This window comes from Ceratotherium simum, chromosome 10 (genome assembly GCF_057802395.1).
Source record: "Ceratotherium simum simum isolate JZ-2026a chromosome 10, ASM5780239v1, whole genome shotgun sequence".
Classification (NCBI taxonomy): domain Eukaryota; kingdom Metazoa; phylum Chordata; class Mammalia; order Perissodactyla; family Rhinocerotidae; genus Ceratotherium; species Ceratotherium simum.
The window spans coordinates 56,866,538-56,883,416 of record NC_141909.1 but is presented as its reverse complement, the minus strand read 5'-3'; the positions used below and the strand labels follow the sequence as shown (position 1 = coordinate 56,883,416).

General features: G+C 40.8%; 1 protein-coding gene across 1 annotated transcript in view; it reads right to left on the bottom strand.

The window, feature by feature from the left end:
- GTF2F2 (general transcription factor IIF subunit 2) overlaps positions 1 to 16,618 on the bottom strand; it is a 138,817-nt gene extending 122,199 nt beyond the window's left edge. Inside the window, exons 1-2 of the mRNA XM_004433636.3 lie at positions 16,356 to 16,618; positions 3,245 to 3,318 (exon numbers count right to left, since the gene is read on the bottom strand). Of these exons, the coding sequence (XP_004433693.1) occupies positions 3,245 to 3,318; positions 16,356 to 16,421 (140 nt within the window). The 5' untranslated portion in view covers positions 16,422 to 16,618. The remainder of the gene's footprint in view (positions 1 to 3,244; positions 3,319 to 16,355) is intronic.
- Between the last annotated feature and the right edge of the window lie 261 nt (positions 16,619 to 16,879).

Here is a 16,879-nt window from a genome sequence, read left to right as displayed (position 1 = left end):
GCTTACATTTTCCCTGAACCTCAGCTCTTCTCACTCTATTTCCTCATACTAGCCCCTTCTCCCCACACTGAAAGAAAAATTTTACATTCCTCAACCAGGCATTTTCTTTACACAGAGGTTCAGGAAGGCAATAGTCATGGCAGGGAAAGGAGAATATTTGAGTTTACAACGCATTTTAACAAACCCTAAGCTAGTTCATTTGTCTCATAAAAATCCTATGGGTCAGGAAGGCATTATTACTCACATTTTAGAAACAAGAAAGCTAAGGCTTAGACGGCTAAGGCCTAAGGCCAAACAAGTATCAAGAGCCACTCAGGACTAGAACCCAGGTCCTGAGCTCTAGTGTGGTCATTCCACAATACCACATGGCTCATCATGTACACACTCTAGCCGGCCTTTCCTCAGTGACACACTTCTGAGATTTTATTTTAATGGTGGCTCCCATTTCCAGTAAAACCAATTATAAGAAATTCTGAAGTCCACAACAGAAAAAGTACATAATTAACTGCATTACAAAGGATTCCACATTGAAAAAGGAAAAAGATCACCACAGATTTCAATTAAAAGTATGCATTCCTTTTTTCTTTCAACAAAAGTATGACAACTCAAAAAAAAAGATTTATCTACAACTTTCCAGGAATATGTTCATTTTATAAAGTTAAATATACAAATAAATGACAACCATTTCCATATTATCTCACTGAATTCATATAAAAGGCCTGCAAAATAGGCAACTTTAGGGATAAGGAATCTAAACTCAAAAGATTAAGTGACTCGTACAAAGTCTCACTGACAGTGACAGAGCTGGAACTGGAACCTGCTGGAGTTTTCTTATCACTCAAAGGCCTGAATTCAAGCCTGGTTCTGCTATTAAATGTGTCGTTGTTTCTTGAGAAAAGAAGATATTACTTGTCCCTACCGAACTTTAGAACTTTGGATATAAAAGCATGCCTGTTTCCAATCAATATCTTGTTAAAACAAAATGAAGAATGAAAAGATATGTCTAGAATGAAGACAAGTAAGATGAAGAACAAAATACCTGGGGCATAAACACATGAAGGCATCAAAGTTTCTTACTTTAAAGATGTGACATCATCTAAGAATACAGCATTGCTCCTCCAAAGAACGAAACCCAAAAGGAGTTCACCAAATCCAAACTCCACAGTTGACTGGCTTTAATGAGGAAACTTTAAAATGATCTCTCCAAAAGTATAAGCTTTGCATAGAGATAGTGGGTATTTTAGGCAAAAAGAGGTCTAGGGAGAGCAAGCAGGAAAAATTTAAGCCTGAAAAATGTCACGCTCTGATTTTCTAACTCTCTCACTTTTGGAATTATAGCCTAAGGAAATCAAAGAATAAAACAGCTATTGTTACTAAATTTGTCATAGCAGTTTTCATTTACTGAGTGTCTACTACACCAGGCGCTGCTCTAGACCCTGGAGCTATACAGTCACCAAGACAAAACTCCTGACCTCGTGGAGCTTGTGCTCTAGCAGGAGAGACGGACAACACAAGCAAATGTACAGTATATCAATGGGCACAGTAGAAGCTGAATAAATATTTATCAACTAATGAAAGAATGGTAGTAAGCACTACAGAGGGAGAAAAGAGAATAAGGGAGATAAGAGGGCACAGGGTGCTATTTTATATGGGGTGGTCAGAAAAGGCCTCATTGAGCTAACATTTGAACAGAAACCTAAAAGAAGTATGGAGCAAGCCATGGGGATATCTAGAGTAAGAATGTTCCAGAGAGAAGGAACAGAGGAATAGCGACTATTAAGTCTGAGATGCTTCTGAGACATCCAAGTGGAAACCTAAAGAGGCAGTCAGATGTACGAGTCTGGAGATCAGGGGAGAGACCAGGCTTGAGATACATCTTTAAATACCACCTGGTACGTGCTATGACACTAGGTGAGACCACCTAGGAAGTCAGTCAAAAGAGAGAGAAAAGAACTGAAGACTAAGCCCTGGGGTCAAATAATACTTACAGACTGAGAAGATGAGAAAGAGCCAGCAAGAGAGACTAAGTAGGAACAGCCAGTGAGGGAAGAGGAGAATCAAGAGAGTGCTGTCCCAGAAGTGAAATGAAAAAAAGGGTTTGAGGATAGACATGATCAACTACGTGAAATTCTCTTGAAGGTCAATTAAGTGGAGGGCTGGCTGCTAGCTGACTCTTAAGATTTAGGAATGTGGATGTGGTAGACTGCAAAAAAGAACCACAAATTCTTTGTAGCAACTCCCACCAAGAGGTGGAGTCTATTGCTCCACGCTTGAATCTGGGCTTGGCTATGTGAGTTGCATTGGCCAACAGGACTTCGGCAAACATGATGTAAGCACTGGCTTGCAAAGTGCTTGTGCATTGTGGCTTCCCTCTCTTTTGCTACTAGGAACTCTTTCACCATCATGTGAATGAGCATGCTGAAGATGAAACACACATGACCACTGCCCCAGCTGATAGCAAGCCAGCCACTAGACACATGAGTGAGGCCATTCTAGCCAGGAAGACCAGCCATGTTAGCCCCAACCAGAACTGCCCCATAGAATTATAAGCAAATAAAACAGTTTTTGTTCTAAGCCACTAAATTTTGGGGTGGTTTGTTACGAAGCAAAAGCTAATTGATAAAGAGGAGGATATTAGTGACAGACAAGAGCTATTTCAATGGAGTACTAGGAATGGAAATCTGTTTAAAGTTGGATTAAGAATGGATAGAATGAAACACAAGGCCTCTGGCTGACATGGGCTGAGCTCTGGAGGCTTCCGTCCCTAACAAGGCCATTTCTTCAACCAGGAAACTACACTTAGATTGTTTACCAGGTGTTCCCTACCTCTTCCAACACCTCTATAAATAGATATGGTGGCACAGTGGCAAAATCCTTCTACTGAAGCACTTAACTTGGTGCATCCAGTTATGTCCAACTCAAGCACACCTCCTCATAAGATGTGGCGAGGATGGGGGGAAAAGAGAACTATATACTCTGCTGCTTCACTGCCAGTAAGTTTTACCAATAAATTTGACTTTACATTTATACCTATCACCAGAGGGATGCATGTGTGTGTGTACATGTGCACACACAACCCCTACAGGGCACCTAACCATCTGTTGACAAGCCTTGACATGCTCATTACTTCTCATTTTCCAGGTAAATTCTCTACCTAAGAAAGAACTGTAACTACATTTAAAAGCACTTGTAAAAATTCCAAAACACAGCTTTTTAAAATGTCAAAAATACATAAATAACTTACTTGGCAATCCGCAGTTTCCCAACTTCACCTCTTCCAGGGGCTTTAGTCCACTGCTGTGACAAATATTTAGGAACCTAAAACAAAGTAAAACACTAATAAGTCTATGTTTTAGATGCTAAAAAATCTTTTTAAACATAAAATGATATACTACTTCTATTTTACTCTCTGCCTGTAATAACTGATCATTAAGTATCAAGCTCTCATTATATATTTTACACTATAAGGGATACTAAGATACGTAAGAAATTATTTTAGTTCTCAAAGAGCTTAAAGTCAATTGAGTTGGTGACACAAACTAACACTGGTCAAATAACTTAACAACGAAGTGTTAACTTATGTTCCCAACGTCCAATAAAAATTCAGAGATAACAAAGGCTACCAGAAAAGGCTTCACAGAGGAGCATAACACTCTGACAAGATATTTAGAGACACCACTGAGTTTAAGATGATTTCAAAAGTCAAGTTTTATTATGTATAAGATTGTAACTCTGACCAATATCTGCTGAAATAAAAGAGATTATTAAATATAATAGCTAATATTTATATAATACTTACTACTCTCCTGACACTGTTATAAGCACTTTCCATACATTTATGCATTTAATCCTCACATCTCTATGAGGTAAGTACTATTAATTACCCCCACTCTAAGATGAATCTGGGGCACCCAGGGATTATATAATTTAGCCAAGGTTATATAATTAGTAAATGATGGAGCCAGGATTCAAACCCAGGCAGTCTGGTTCCAGCATCTATGCTATTAACCAATACACTATATTGTGTCTGTAACTATCTAGATATATGTAATCAGAAGGGTTTTAATTCTCAAAAAGGTTATGGGAATGTATGCTGAATCTCTACTACATACCTTATCTCATTTCTTCTAAGAAGCAGTTTGAACTCTGGAATCAGCACACAGCTTTAAGGTTATTCTATCATGAGGAGTGAGATACTACTTATAAAGCATAAAGCATAATGCCTTACACAAAGCAAGTACTCAATGAGTGTCAGGTGTCATTATTATTCCCCACAGTAATCCTGGAATGATAATATGAACATGAATGTATAACTGGGTCAGAGAGAGCTTCTAAAGCTGGAAAGGAAAAAAAATTCTATTTAGTAAGATTTCATCTGCAAAAAGAACCACCTGACCATTAGCCAAATTGCAGTGCTTTGAAAATAGTAAAAATTCAGGAATAAAAGGGACAAAAGCAGACCCAAATGGTATTTGTTCAATTATGTATGCACTCTTTACACTAAAATTTATTCAACTACTACATGTCAGACAGTCTGCTAAAAGTTTGGAAAAGAGAAGAGGGAAGGGAGCCAACAATGTCAGGTACCATGCTAGACATTTTACATCCATTATTCCATTTAATCCTCCCAATCACCTCACAAAATTGCTCTCATTCTATAGATGAGAAAACTGAGGCTTAAAGGGTTGAAATAACAGTTAGCTGGTATCAGACCCAGGACTTGACTCCAGATTGGGCTGATGTTCTCTGTGCTACACCACTAAAGAAGAGTATATAGGAGATCTAAGGGGAAGAGAGTTTTGAAGATTCCACATCTTAACCAAGTTTCAACTATACTGCACTCCACTTACTCATACAAGCTTAGAGGATTTGGCAAACTCCTTATAATAACTGTATCTACCTATTAGGTCTCCTTTGATGAAAAAGGAGGTAGGTGAGAAGAAAACCACTTAGACATACAGAGGATTTATTGATAAAAGTAACTAAAAATTCCAGAGGTGGATTTATTTATTTATTTTTTTAAATTTTATTTATTTTTCCCCCCAAAGCCCCAGTAGATAGTTGTATGTCATAGCTGCACTTCCTTCTAGTTGCTGTATGTGGGACGCGGCCTCAGCATGGCCGGAGAAGCGGTGCATCGGTGCGCGCCCGGGATCCGAACCTGGGCAGCCAGCAGCGGACCGCGCGCACTTAACCGACAAGCCACGGGGCCAGCCCCAGAGGTGGTTTTAAAGAGGCTCAAATTATGAGCTCAAATGATGTTACCAGGACTTCTTTTACCATCTACTATCTCTTCTCCTCACCAAGTTGACTCACTTGTTTGACAGCCTTCCCCCTTGCGTAGCAAGATGACTAAAGCAGCTCCTGAAGAGCGAGAGTTCTCCTTCTCAAAAGTCCCCAGCACAACATAATTGTCTCTCATGGCTCTGACTAGGTCATGTGTCCTTCGTTGGCCTATTACTGAACCCAGAGACGAGATTCTTTCACTGCCCAGCCTGAGTCCATGATACCTTTGGGGACGGGTAGTCAACACCATTAAAATCACACAGACTGAAAAGACAGAGCAGTGGTTTCCACAAAGGAAAACCAGGGTGCTGTTACAGTGTCAGAGTAAGTGGATACTGGTTAGTCAAAGAAGCAAATGTCCACAACATTACCTGTCAGAACTAAATAAAGATCTAAAACTAATCTGCACAAATACTATTACAACATCAAATAAAACCTTGAATCCTTGGACTATGTAATTATTACCTTATGGCCTCAATCTTGAAATAGTGCCTAACAAGTTAGCCTTTGACTCTTGCTTTGTCTTTGATTTTTAACACCAGGGAACCTTCATGACAATTCTCTAATGCAAAGAGAAAATTACCTTCTACAGATAGCAGCCTACTCTACCAATCAATCACAAGCTATATTCCCTAAGAAAGTCCTTAGGTTCCAGAAAGATGGTGTCTTTTCTTCATCATATTCCAAGTTACTGGATCAAATGAGACCTATATTTGGATACTGTAAGACTTTCTCATTATCAATAACAGTATCTCTTCTAAAATCTGCATTTCAAGCAACCATTCCAACCACCATCTCCTAACTTCCTGGCTCTCTCCTCAGTACTTCAACTCCAACAATTCAAATCACTGACTCTAATTAACATCTTTACACTGTGCTCCTCTGCTTACCCTCACTTCTGTCTTTAACAGACCTACATTTCACAGTCCATCACTAAAACCATTCCCTTGCCCCTATCTCCCTCCATCATACTTGCCTGGCAGAACCTTCATCCCGTTTAAAGCCAATCTCTATTACTACTTATTTTATTAATTTATTTACTTATCTATTTATTATCTTATTTGATTGTGCTATTCCTGCTCCTCCTCCACACTTGCACCTGAGCACTGAAGAAAAACTCACAACCATGCTAAATGGTCTCACTTGAAATATATGGCTACTAACATCAAGTAAGCCCTTCAAGTTGCCTGGCAATGTAACTCCATCTCCCCAGTCAATCCACTCTACCACTGCAGATGAATCACACGTTCTCTTCACTCCTCAAACCTATAACACCTCTTCCTTCCTCCTTCCTCTGTGCTGATAACCTGACTTCCTCTGCAGTGAGGACAAACCATCAAAAGAGAACCTCTAAATTTACCACTTAGCCACAGTTGGGGCCTTTTACTCTGCTTTCCCCTCTTAAAACAACAGATGAACTATGGCCAATCCCTCCACTTGTAAACTGAATTTCCTTCCCTGTAGTCTAATCAAGGACATCTTTCCTTCAATTCTACCTTTCCTCTCTTCCATTCCCTTTTACTTAATCATTTCTCCCACCAGAATGATGATGATGATGATGATAGCTAACACTCAGAGAGCTTAGTAATGAGACAGGAAGACTCTAAGATGGCCCCCAAGGATCCCCATCTCCTGATATTCACATCCTTGTGTAATTGCCTCCTTGAGAACAGGACCTGTGGCTTGCTTCTAATCAATACAATATGGCAATGGTGATGAGATGTTACTTCCATAATTAAGTTACATAAGATTGTAACTTCTCTCTTGCTTCTTTCATTGTTTTCTCAGTTTGCATGCTTTGATGAAGTAAGCGGCCACGTTGGAGAGGCCCAGGTGGCAAGAAACTACCAGCAGGCTCCAGCCAACAGCCAGCTAAGAACTTAGGCCCTCGGTCCAACAACACTGGAGGAAGACAGAAGCTGGAAACAATTCTTCCCCAGTCACAACTTCAGATGAGAATCCAGCCCTGGCTGACACCCTGATTGCAACCTGTGAGAGCCTCTGAAGCAGAGAACCCAACTAAGCCATGCCAGGACTCCTGATCCACAGAAACTATGATATGATAATAATGTGTGTTGTTTTAAGCTTCTAAGCCTGTGGTAATATGCTATATAGCAATAGATAACTAATATATTAAGAGACAAGTACACTAAACATTTTAAATATATTAACCATCTAATTTTCACACAATCCTATTATTTTCTCCATTTTACAAATGAGGAAACTGAGGCACAAGGAGTTTAGCAAATTGCTAAAGATCATACACCTAAAAAGGGCACTCTTTAACTCTTTCCACCCACTGTCCCATTTCTCTGTCTCTCTTTAGAGCAGAGCTCTTGGAAAGAGTTGTCTCTGCTGGCCGACTACAGTTCCCCCTCTGCCATTCTGTCTTACTCTAGATCAGCTTTCCTCTCTGCCACCCCACTGAAACTGATGACTATGCTTACCAAAGATCTCCATACTGCCAGGTCAATGTTTAGTCCTGATCTCACATACCTATCAACAATATTTAAGAACTATTTCCACCTCCTTCAAACACTTTTCTTCACTTGGCTTCAAATCACCACAATCTCTCCTAATTTTCCTCCTACTTCCCTGGACTCTCCTTTTTTGCTCTCCACACATCTATATTCTCACCTTCCTGACGTCTTAACTTGAGGGCCCTGGTTTCAGTCCTCAGACCTCTCCTCTTCTGTAGCCACACTCAACCTTACGTAATCTCATCCAGTCTCATGACTTTAAATACCATCTGTATAGTGACAACTTCCAAATTTACAGCAAGTCCAAGCTCTCCCCTCAAGACCCAACTTATATCGCCAAGTGCCTACTCAAACTTTCCAACTGAATATTCAGTAGACATTTCAAACTTAAAATCTCCACGTTATAACTCTCATTTCTCCCTCATAAACCTGCTCCTCCTGCAATTTTCCATATCTCAGTAAAAGTCAATTCCATTCTTCCAGGCACTCAGTCTGAAACCTTGGAGTTCAGAATAGCTGAATAGCTCCTTTTTTCTCACATTCCACATCCAATCAACTGACATATCCTGTCAGCAACACCTTCATATTATATCCAGATTCCAGCCCCTTCTCACCAATTCCAGGTTATCATCCAAGGCCAAGCCACCATCATCTCTTGTATAATTCTGTAATAGCCTAATTGACTTCCTTGCTTCCACTCTTGTCCATACCTAGTTTATTCTCAATACAGCAGCCAAAGTGACCATCTTAAAATATAAGTCAGATGATCCTATTCTGCTCAAAGCCTTTCAATTTAACAGACGTCTACATAGTGTTTACTATGTGACAGGTACTTTTCTAAGCACTTTACAAATATTACTTCACTTAATCCTCATAACAACTCTATTATTATCTCATTTTGCACAGGAAGAAACTGAGGCACCAAAAAGTTATTATTTGCCCAAGGTCTCACAATTACCAGTGGTAAAGTCAGGATTCTAACCTAGGCATCTAGCTCCATAAACACCATGCCACACTGCCTCTTTATGGCTACTGGCTTCCCATGTCACTCAGAGTAAAAATCCTATAATGTCTTAAATATTTCAGCCCCCTGCTAGCCCATGGCCTCATCTCCTACTGACACCAAACCAAGTGGGCTCACCTCCTGGTGAGTTAAATAAGACTCTACACCAGTGGAAGTTGTCTCACAAAGTAAAGTGTATTTGCAGCAAATAACAGGCCATGAGGAATCATTTCCAAAGTCATGGCATCCCCAAACAAAGAGAAGCAGGAACTTTTATTTCAGTTGGGGAATGAATATTCAAAACGGAGAGGCAGGCACACTTCAGATTATGGTAATGACGCTTAATCTCCTGCGGAAGAGATCTCTGCATTAAAAATAAGGCAAGGTCATGGGCGTAGCTCTTGTAGGGAGGCTTGGTTAGCTTCAGGGTGGTTGCTGGTTGTGTCTCCTTAACAAAAATGCTTCCAAACCCACCCTTGAGTTCCTACTTTCTCTCATTCACTCGACTCTAACCACATGGATCTGAGAACATGCCCAGCACCATCCCATCTGAGGGCCTCTGATTTACTGTTACTTCTGTCTGGAATATTCTTCCCTCAGATATCTGCAGGGCATGCCCCATAATTTCCTTTAGGTGTCTGCTCAAGGACCACCTTATCAGTAAGGTCCTTCCCCACCCTATTTAAATTAGCACCCTTAGCTGCTTTTTATTTCTATACCTTTTAATCTGATTTATTTTTCTTCAGAGCACTTATCACCTGCTCTATACGTATTTGTTGTCTATTCTCCCTCCCCAGTAGAATGTACTCTGCAGGAGGCAGATATATTGTGTTTTGTTTACTGCCATAACCTTAGCATCTAAAATAGCCTGGCACATAGTGGGGGCAGAGTTATTATTTTAATGACTGGATATTGTTGAAGAAACGTCAGCTAATGTTATGATAATAATGGTATTATTGGGATATACCTAGGATTTAGAATTTAATTTTAAGGGCCGGCCCGGTGGCTTAGCGGTTAAGTGCGCGCGCTCCGCTGCTGGCGGCCGGGGTTCAGATCCCGGGTGCGCACCGACGCACTGCTTCTCTGGCCATGCTGAGGCCGTGTCCCACATACAGCAACTAGAAGGATGTGCAGCTATGACATACAACTATCTACTGGGGCTTTGGGGGGAAAAATAAATAAATAAAATCTTTTAAAAAAAAGAATTTAATTTTAATAAACCTCATTGCATTCTCAGAGGGAAACGTTATTTCAGAGATCTACCTTAAAATAAGGGGGAAGAGGGGAAAACGCTAAATGCTGGAGCATTTTCCAACCTGCTGCTGTCCCTTCACTGCTGGTTCTTTGAAATGCTGTTAACATATAGGAAAGACAATGTTTTAGAACTCAGAACTCTTGAATGAGACCACACTTCTTCAATACAGTAACCAGGTCAGAAGATTCTGTGATAAAACTGCTGGAGACTACAGTTTAGGCCAAACAACAAGAAAGCAGTTCTAAGTGAAGTAACTATAAATCAAACACTAAAACAAACTTAAGAATCAAATTCAGTACAATAAATTGTACTTAATATAAGCAACTGCCAACTTAAAAAAAGATTACGTTCCATAAGTTAATTGATAAAAACAAGTTTGGAACTCATTTGCATTGTCATCATTATTACAATAAAACTGTAGGTTCCTAGGTAAGCCCACCAGCTTATTTAATTCAAAAGGTTGCCAAAATACTATACCCTTGCAATGAAAAATAGACTACAATGAGGATACTATGTTAATCATATACAACTTTCTATATCAAGAGTTTATAAATGGGCTTCCTAGAAGTTCTAGCCCATTAACATTAAGTCTGAAAAAAGGTAGGGAGAAGGGGAAGAAAAAATAATGGTATATACGGTGCCAAGACTCCAAAATACCTTTTTCTGGACAAATGATATTTTTAATTAAACCATTTTATTTTTAATAAAACTTTATATATTTAAGGTGTACAACATGATGATTTGACATACATAGTGAAATGATTACTAGTCAAGCTAATTAACATATCATCTCCTCACATAATAACTTTTGTGTGTGATGAGAACACCTGAAATCTACTCTCTTAGTAAATTTCCCCAAAACACTCTTGTCAACACGTCACTTGTGAGATATCTGTGTTGTTTCCACTGTCTCCACATTCATTAAAGAAAATCAAATGGAGACAAGATAATAGGTACAATGGGATGTTTCCCGGATTTCCAGAGACCAGAGAAAGTGATAGAAAATGACTCACTTAAGCATTATTTCCTCAGGGAAAGCTCCCTTGACTCCCTAGCCTAGGTCAAGTTCCTTTGTTATTCACACTCACAGAACAATATTCCTTGCTTCAGGGTCTTTATCTGTTTGTAACTGTTTTCATTAGGACTAATATTTGATTGATGTCTGTCTCCTGCAGTAGACTGTAAATCCTAGTTTACAGAGCACGGCCCATGTCTCTTTTTCCTCACCATAATGTTCTCGGAGCCTAGCACAATGACTGGCAATCATTGAAAGCTTGTTGGACAAATCAATCCACCCACCTGTTCACTCAGGCTGGGCAGATAAGAAAGGTCAACTACGCCTTTGACGTCAAGGTGCTAAGGTGATATGTACAGATATTACTCCCCTAAACTTCTCTGCCAACTTTGGTTCGTTAAATATCCAGTTCCCCAACTACCAGTCTCCAAGCTCCCAGAATACAAGCAAATTAAGGGCACTGTAGTAGACACTGTGATGTGACACCCATATCCCCATTTAAGACTAAAGGCCTTATTCCCTCAGCTGCCAGGATTGTGGCTAATAGCCTTCAGCTGTTAGTTCTCCTTGGAATTGCCTCCAAGAGAGGCCCTTTGGCCAAGATCACGCACTCTTCTGGGGCAAACCACATGCAATGATTGGTAGACACAGGGTATACCTTGCCCCAACTCAGGATAGCTCCAGAGGGCTCCCTGTGGAATCGTCCTTAGCTTCCACTGAGATTGCATCATACCCTCTGCCCCATCCTGATTAAGTCCTTTTCCTTCCACAGGTGGTGATCCCAAGAGCACTCCCTAACAAACCCCTGCATGCTAATCTCCATTTCAGAATCAGCTCCCAGGGAACCCAATCTATGACAGGCAGCTTTTTCTATCATATTCTCTTGAAGGTCAACATATGGAGTTGACAAGACCCAAGGACGGAGAAATGAAATCCCCACCTCACCTCTGTTCTCGAGGGAGATAACTCATTAAAAAGACTTAAGAGGAAAAAAGACATTTTCTATTCCTGGCATAAGCTCTGTAGCCAAACAGACCTAAATTGGAATCACTCTTCCAAGCTTGGGCAAGATAATTAGCCCCGCTAAGCCTCAATTTTATCATCTGAAAAATAAAGATAATTAGTACCTATGAAGTAGGTACTAATTTGTACAATACTTCATACATAAGAAATGTAAGTTCCTTTTTCCCCTACTATCTGCAAGGCTTTGAGATATCACCCACTCTAGTTTCATCTCTCCCTGGTATATAGCTTTCTCTATAGCTTTCTCTTTGACTGTCAATGTCCAACTGCTTACCTGTCTGTGAAAAAAAAAGCTGAGCCTGCTGGCATTTGAGTCGAATAAAAGACACAGCATTCAGAGGGGATGATGTCCATCCCTCCTTTCCTGATCCTCTCCTCTCACAAACATTAGTCAGCATGCTTACAAGAGGGTTGAGCGGACTAGAAACACATCTTTTTGCTGGCTAGAAAGCTGTTGGTTAGACCTACCACAGCTCTTGTCAGTACCTCCACCTGTCCATTCCCAGAAAAGAAATAACATTTCTTATAATTCAGGCCCCAGGATGATACTCACGATTGACAAAAATCCCACGGCTCCTAACAACCTTGGCAGCTTTATCTCTTCCTCTTCCCTATCATGTACCTCCGCCAACCTTAACTAGAGACAATGATTTTACCAGAAGTCTAAATATTGGAAGCCAAACAACAGAACTATGCTAAAATATTTTTAAACATCACCAAATTTTTAAATCATGATTTAGTATAGGGTGTGTAGTAGCAGTGTGACCAATTGGCAACCTAACACTGGCACCGAGTGACCAATAGGAATAGGGTAATGCAAACTACAAGGGACGAGCTTAGTTAAAATTGTGACTGTTTGTATGTTTTGGCAGATGACATCTATCGTAAAGTCAAATCCAATCACGTCTATTACCTATCAAAACTTGTTCGGATCATCATTCTGTTGTAGATTTAAGACATTCCAAACCCCAGAAATGGCATTTCATTAGGGCAGAACAGTACAGGTCCTAGACATTCTGGCACACAATCTTCTACTTATATCTGCCTTTTCCTGAACACACTCTAGTTCTCCCCGGCCCTGCTGGGAAGTTTTTTCTAACTAATCAACTCTACAGGCTCTTCTTAAATGTCACCTTCCCCATGAAGTCTTTCCTGTTGCAGCTAGCCAATTTTTTTCCTGTCCAAAACTCTCAGAGATCTTATATGTATAGCTCTTACTGTATTTATCCTGTTCTATACCTGTTTAGTGATGGAATTAATAAAATATGCACAAGATGGCCCATAAACTTTGAAATACTCTAGCAAGAAACTCATATATTTTGCGACAATCCTCAAAGATCAGAACTCAAGGTATTATTTGTAATGAGAAATATTAATGTATAGAGAAAAGACTCGAAATTGGTATGTAGTTCTATTCACAAACTCTGATTGGATAAGAATGAAGACACTTTCTAAGCAACATGTTATATTTTAATATCACACAAAAAAAGCTGAAAATGAGCCTGACCATTAAGATTTGATTCACTCATATAATTTATTCCTGTAATTCAGAGATGAAAATCCAAGTATGCTCAAGATATGGGCATGAAAATCACATTGGATGCTAACCCTAGTGCAAATGAAACAAGTTCAAACTATCTGACAAATGTGCAAATCAAACTCCATTGCCTACTAGGACTCTTTTATTTTATTTTATTTATTTATTTTGTGTGTGTGTGAGGAAGATCAGCCCTGAGCTAACATCCGATGCCAATCTTCCTCTTTTTGCTGAGGAAGATTGGCCCTGGGCTAACATCCATGCCCCTCTTCCTCTACTTTATATGGGACGCAGCAACAGCACAGCTTGATAAGCGGTGCGTCAGTGCGCGCCCAGGAGCGGAACCTGCGAACCCTGGGCCCCCAAAGCGGAGCGCGCGCACTTAACCACTGAGCCATCAGGCTGGCCCCTGGGACTCCTTTAACTAGAGCAGAAATAAAAGTTGTCAAATAAAGGAGGAAAATTAATGGATTTTAGAACAGAAAGTATTTGTTAGCAATCCTCGTCCTTGTCAGATGACAAGAACTGGCAAGAAAGTCTTTTTGCACCCCAGAGAGATGTATTGGCAAGCCTGTTATTTTCTTTGATACATAACATTAGACAAAGAAGAAACACTGTATGCCAAGTTGATATGAGGAAACAATGACAATGCAAACAATAAATAATCAAAACATTACAACTACCTTTAGAAAACGAGAACAAATCATTGGCTTCACTTGAGTTCTTTTTAAAGATTTTATTTATTTATTTTCTCCCCAAAGCCCCAGTAGATAGTTGTATGTCATAGCTGCACATCCTTCTAGTTGCTGTATGTGGGACACGGCCTCAGCATGGCCGGAGAAGCGGTGCCTCGGAGCGCAGCAGGGATCCGAACCCGGGCCGCCAGCAGCAGAGTGCGCGCACTTAACCGCTAAGCCACGGGGCCAGCCCCTTGAGTTCTTTTTAGAGAGAGAAAATGTATTCAAATGGCCATATATGAGAGCACTAAAATTTTTTAACTTCTTCATTTTAGATTCATTACATTCTTTCACATTCTCATTTAGTCAACAAATCCTGACAACTTTCACTGAAAAAGTTTCCCTCCTCAGACTTCATTACCATACACCCATGATCCTGTGATAATTTTCTAATTTTGACTCTGGTTATCTTCCCCTCAAGTTTTTTTTTTTTCCCCTGAAAAAATCATTTGCACCCCTGCCTTACTCAAAACCCTCCAAAAGGTTCCTTACTTCCTGCAGACTAAGGTTAAGACATCCTCATTTCACGATATGACAATGAGTATATGGTCCCAACCTTTTTCACACAGACCCTCTGCTCTAAGCATAATAATCTGTTTTCCGGGACATACCATGTTAATGTGCATTTTTAGTCTTGCATTTCTGTTCCACTCTCTATGGTACACTATGCTATGCCTCTGTCTACCCATCCAAAACCTGTAAGGCAAACGTTTATTGAGCATCTACAATGCTCCAAGCACAAATGCATCGTCTCAAATTCCACCATTTTTTCAAGCTCGCTCTTTCAGTCTGCAAGGGAGATCTCCTTAACGATTCTCCTCCATTTAGCATGCAGTAGGAGAGAGAAAGGCTCATTTACTCCATCCTTTTAAGTCATATTCATACAGCTGGGATAAGTCAAATGAGTGCCAGAGACTAAGGTTAGGGATGAAGAATAAGAGAGTATTCATTCATTCATCACATATCTGTTGAGCAATTACCATGTGCCAGACACAATTCTGGGTGTGACAGGCAAGGATCCTATTCTCATGGAAGGTGACTGTGGGTGGGTGGGTGCGTGTGTGCGCACGCGCATGCGCTGGGGAGAAGGCAGTAACCAACACCGAACACATGAACATAGAATCACTGTATGATAAGTGCTTTGAAGAATATAATACAGGTTTGACATGCTAGTGAATGATTATAAGGGAGCTATTTATAGAGGTGGATAGGAAGGGCCTCTCAGATTTAATTGATGAAAACTCAGCCGTGTGGTAAAAGTTTTAAAAAAAATTAACAAACCAAAGGTCCCTACATTCTGCTTGAGGTTCAAAGACTGTCATAATCACATTTTGAACATACATATGTCTTATGAAACTCCCCTAAGAGATAACACTCCCCAATATGAAAAAGTAAAGCACAAATACTGTGCTAAGGACTAATCGATTGTTGTTTTTACAAAAAAAACTTACTGACGGCCAGTGTCACGAGACCCAGTCGTGCCCTAAAAGAACACTCCAGTCCAATGGCCTCTCCTTCCGCGAGTTCAGAGCTATCTCGCTCTCATGAGAACTCCATTAAGGGCCATCAACCAAAGGAAACACTTTAAGGGTACGCAGGAACCAGTTCTACTTTCTGACCGAGAAAACTGTACAGAAAGCAGACCCTCAACTTCCTCGTACAGACTCACGACTAAAATCAGTTTCACCAAGAGAAGATGCAGAAATTCTTCAGTGTAGGGTAAAATGCACCGCTCAAGTCGGGGGACACCAAGACAGGGGCCCAGCAAAATCAGGTCGTGGGGAAAAGAGATCCATTCCAGGCAAGTCCGGACTCTTAACTGAGTAAAGACACTATGCATCCTAAACTAATTTTCTCGTCTGCTAACGAACATAACAGTAAGTTCTGCCTCTCAAGTTATGTGAAGCTCTAACGAGATGGCAGTAAAGAGCTTTAAAAGGCGCACGGAATGGGACGGTCTCAAGTCACTTAAACTATTTATACTAGGAGAAGCGCAAGCGGAACCCGCGCGAACATTACCTTGACCAGCCACACTCCGGTGTTCTGTTTGGCGCCGGTCAGGTCGAGTTCCCCGCGCTCGGCCATGGGTCTGTCGCCGGTGGAGGCGTCCGGGCCACAGCAGCTGCCCCGGGAGCTGAGGGGCTGCGAAGTTAGGGACTGGAGCACAAGACAAGCCGCGGCCGGAGGCGGACTTGGAAGACTCGGCGTCCACCTGCCAGGACGCTGGGAACCTGGGGAACAAGGAACACGCCGCTGGGAGCCGGGAACTGCGCCTGCGCACTGCCACTGTCAGTACGGCGCGCTAGTGCGGACAAACTTCCTGGTTTGGCAACTTCTCCAGTAGGCGTGGCTACTGGCGCAGGCTGTGTCTCAGTGATTAAAACATAGGGTGGCATGGGCCAAAACGTCACCAATACATTTAAAGACTAGGTCGACTTAACTGAAGAAAAAAAGTATCAAAACAGAAAAATGGGATTCAAAGAGACAAAGGCTGTCAGTATATGTCCAACTCTGGCTAAGGAGAGGAAACAACATTAGGAGGA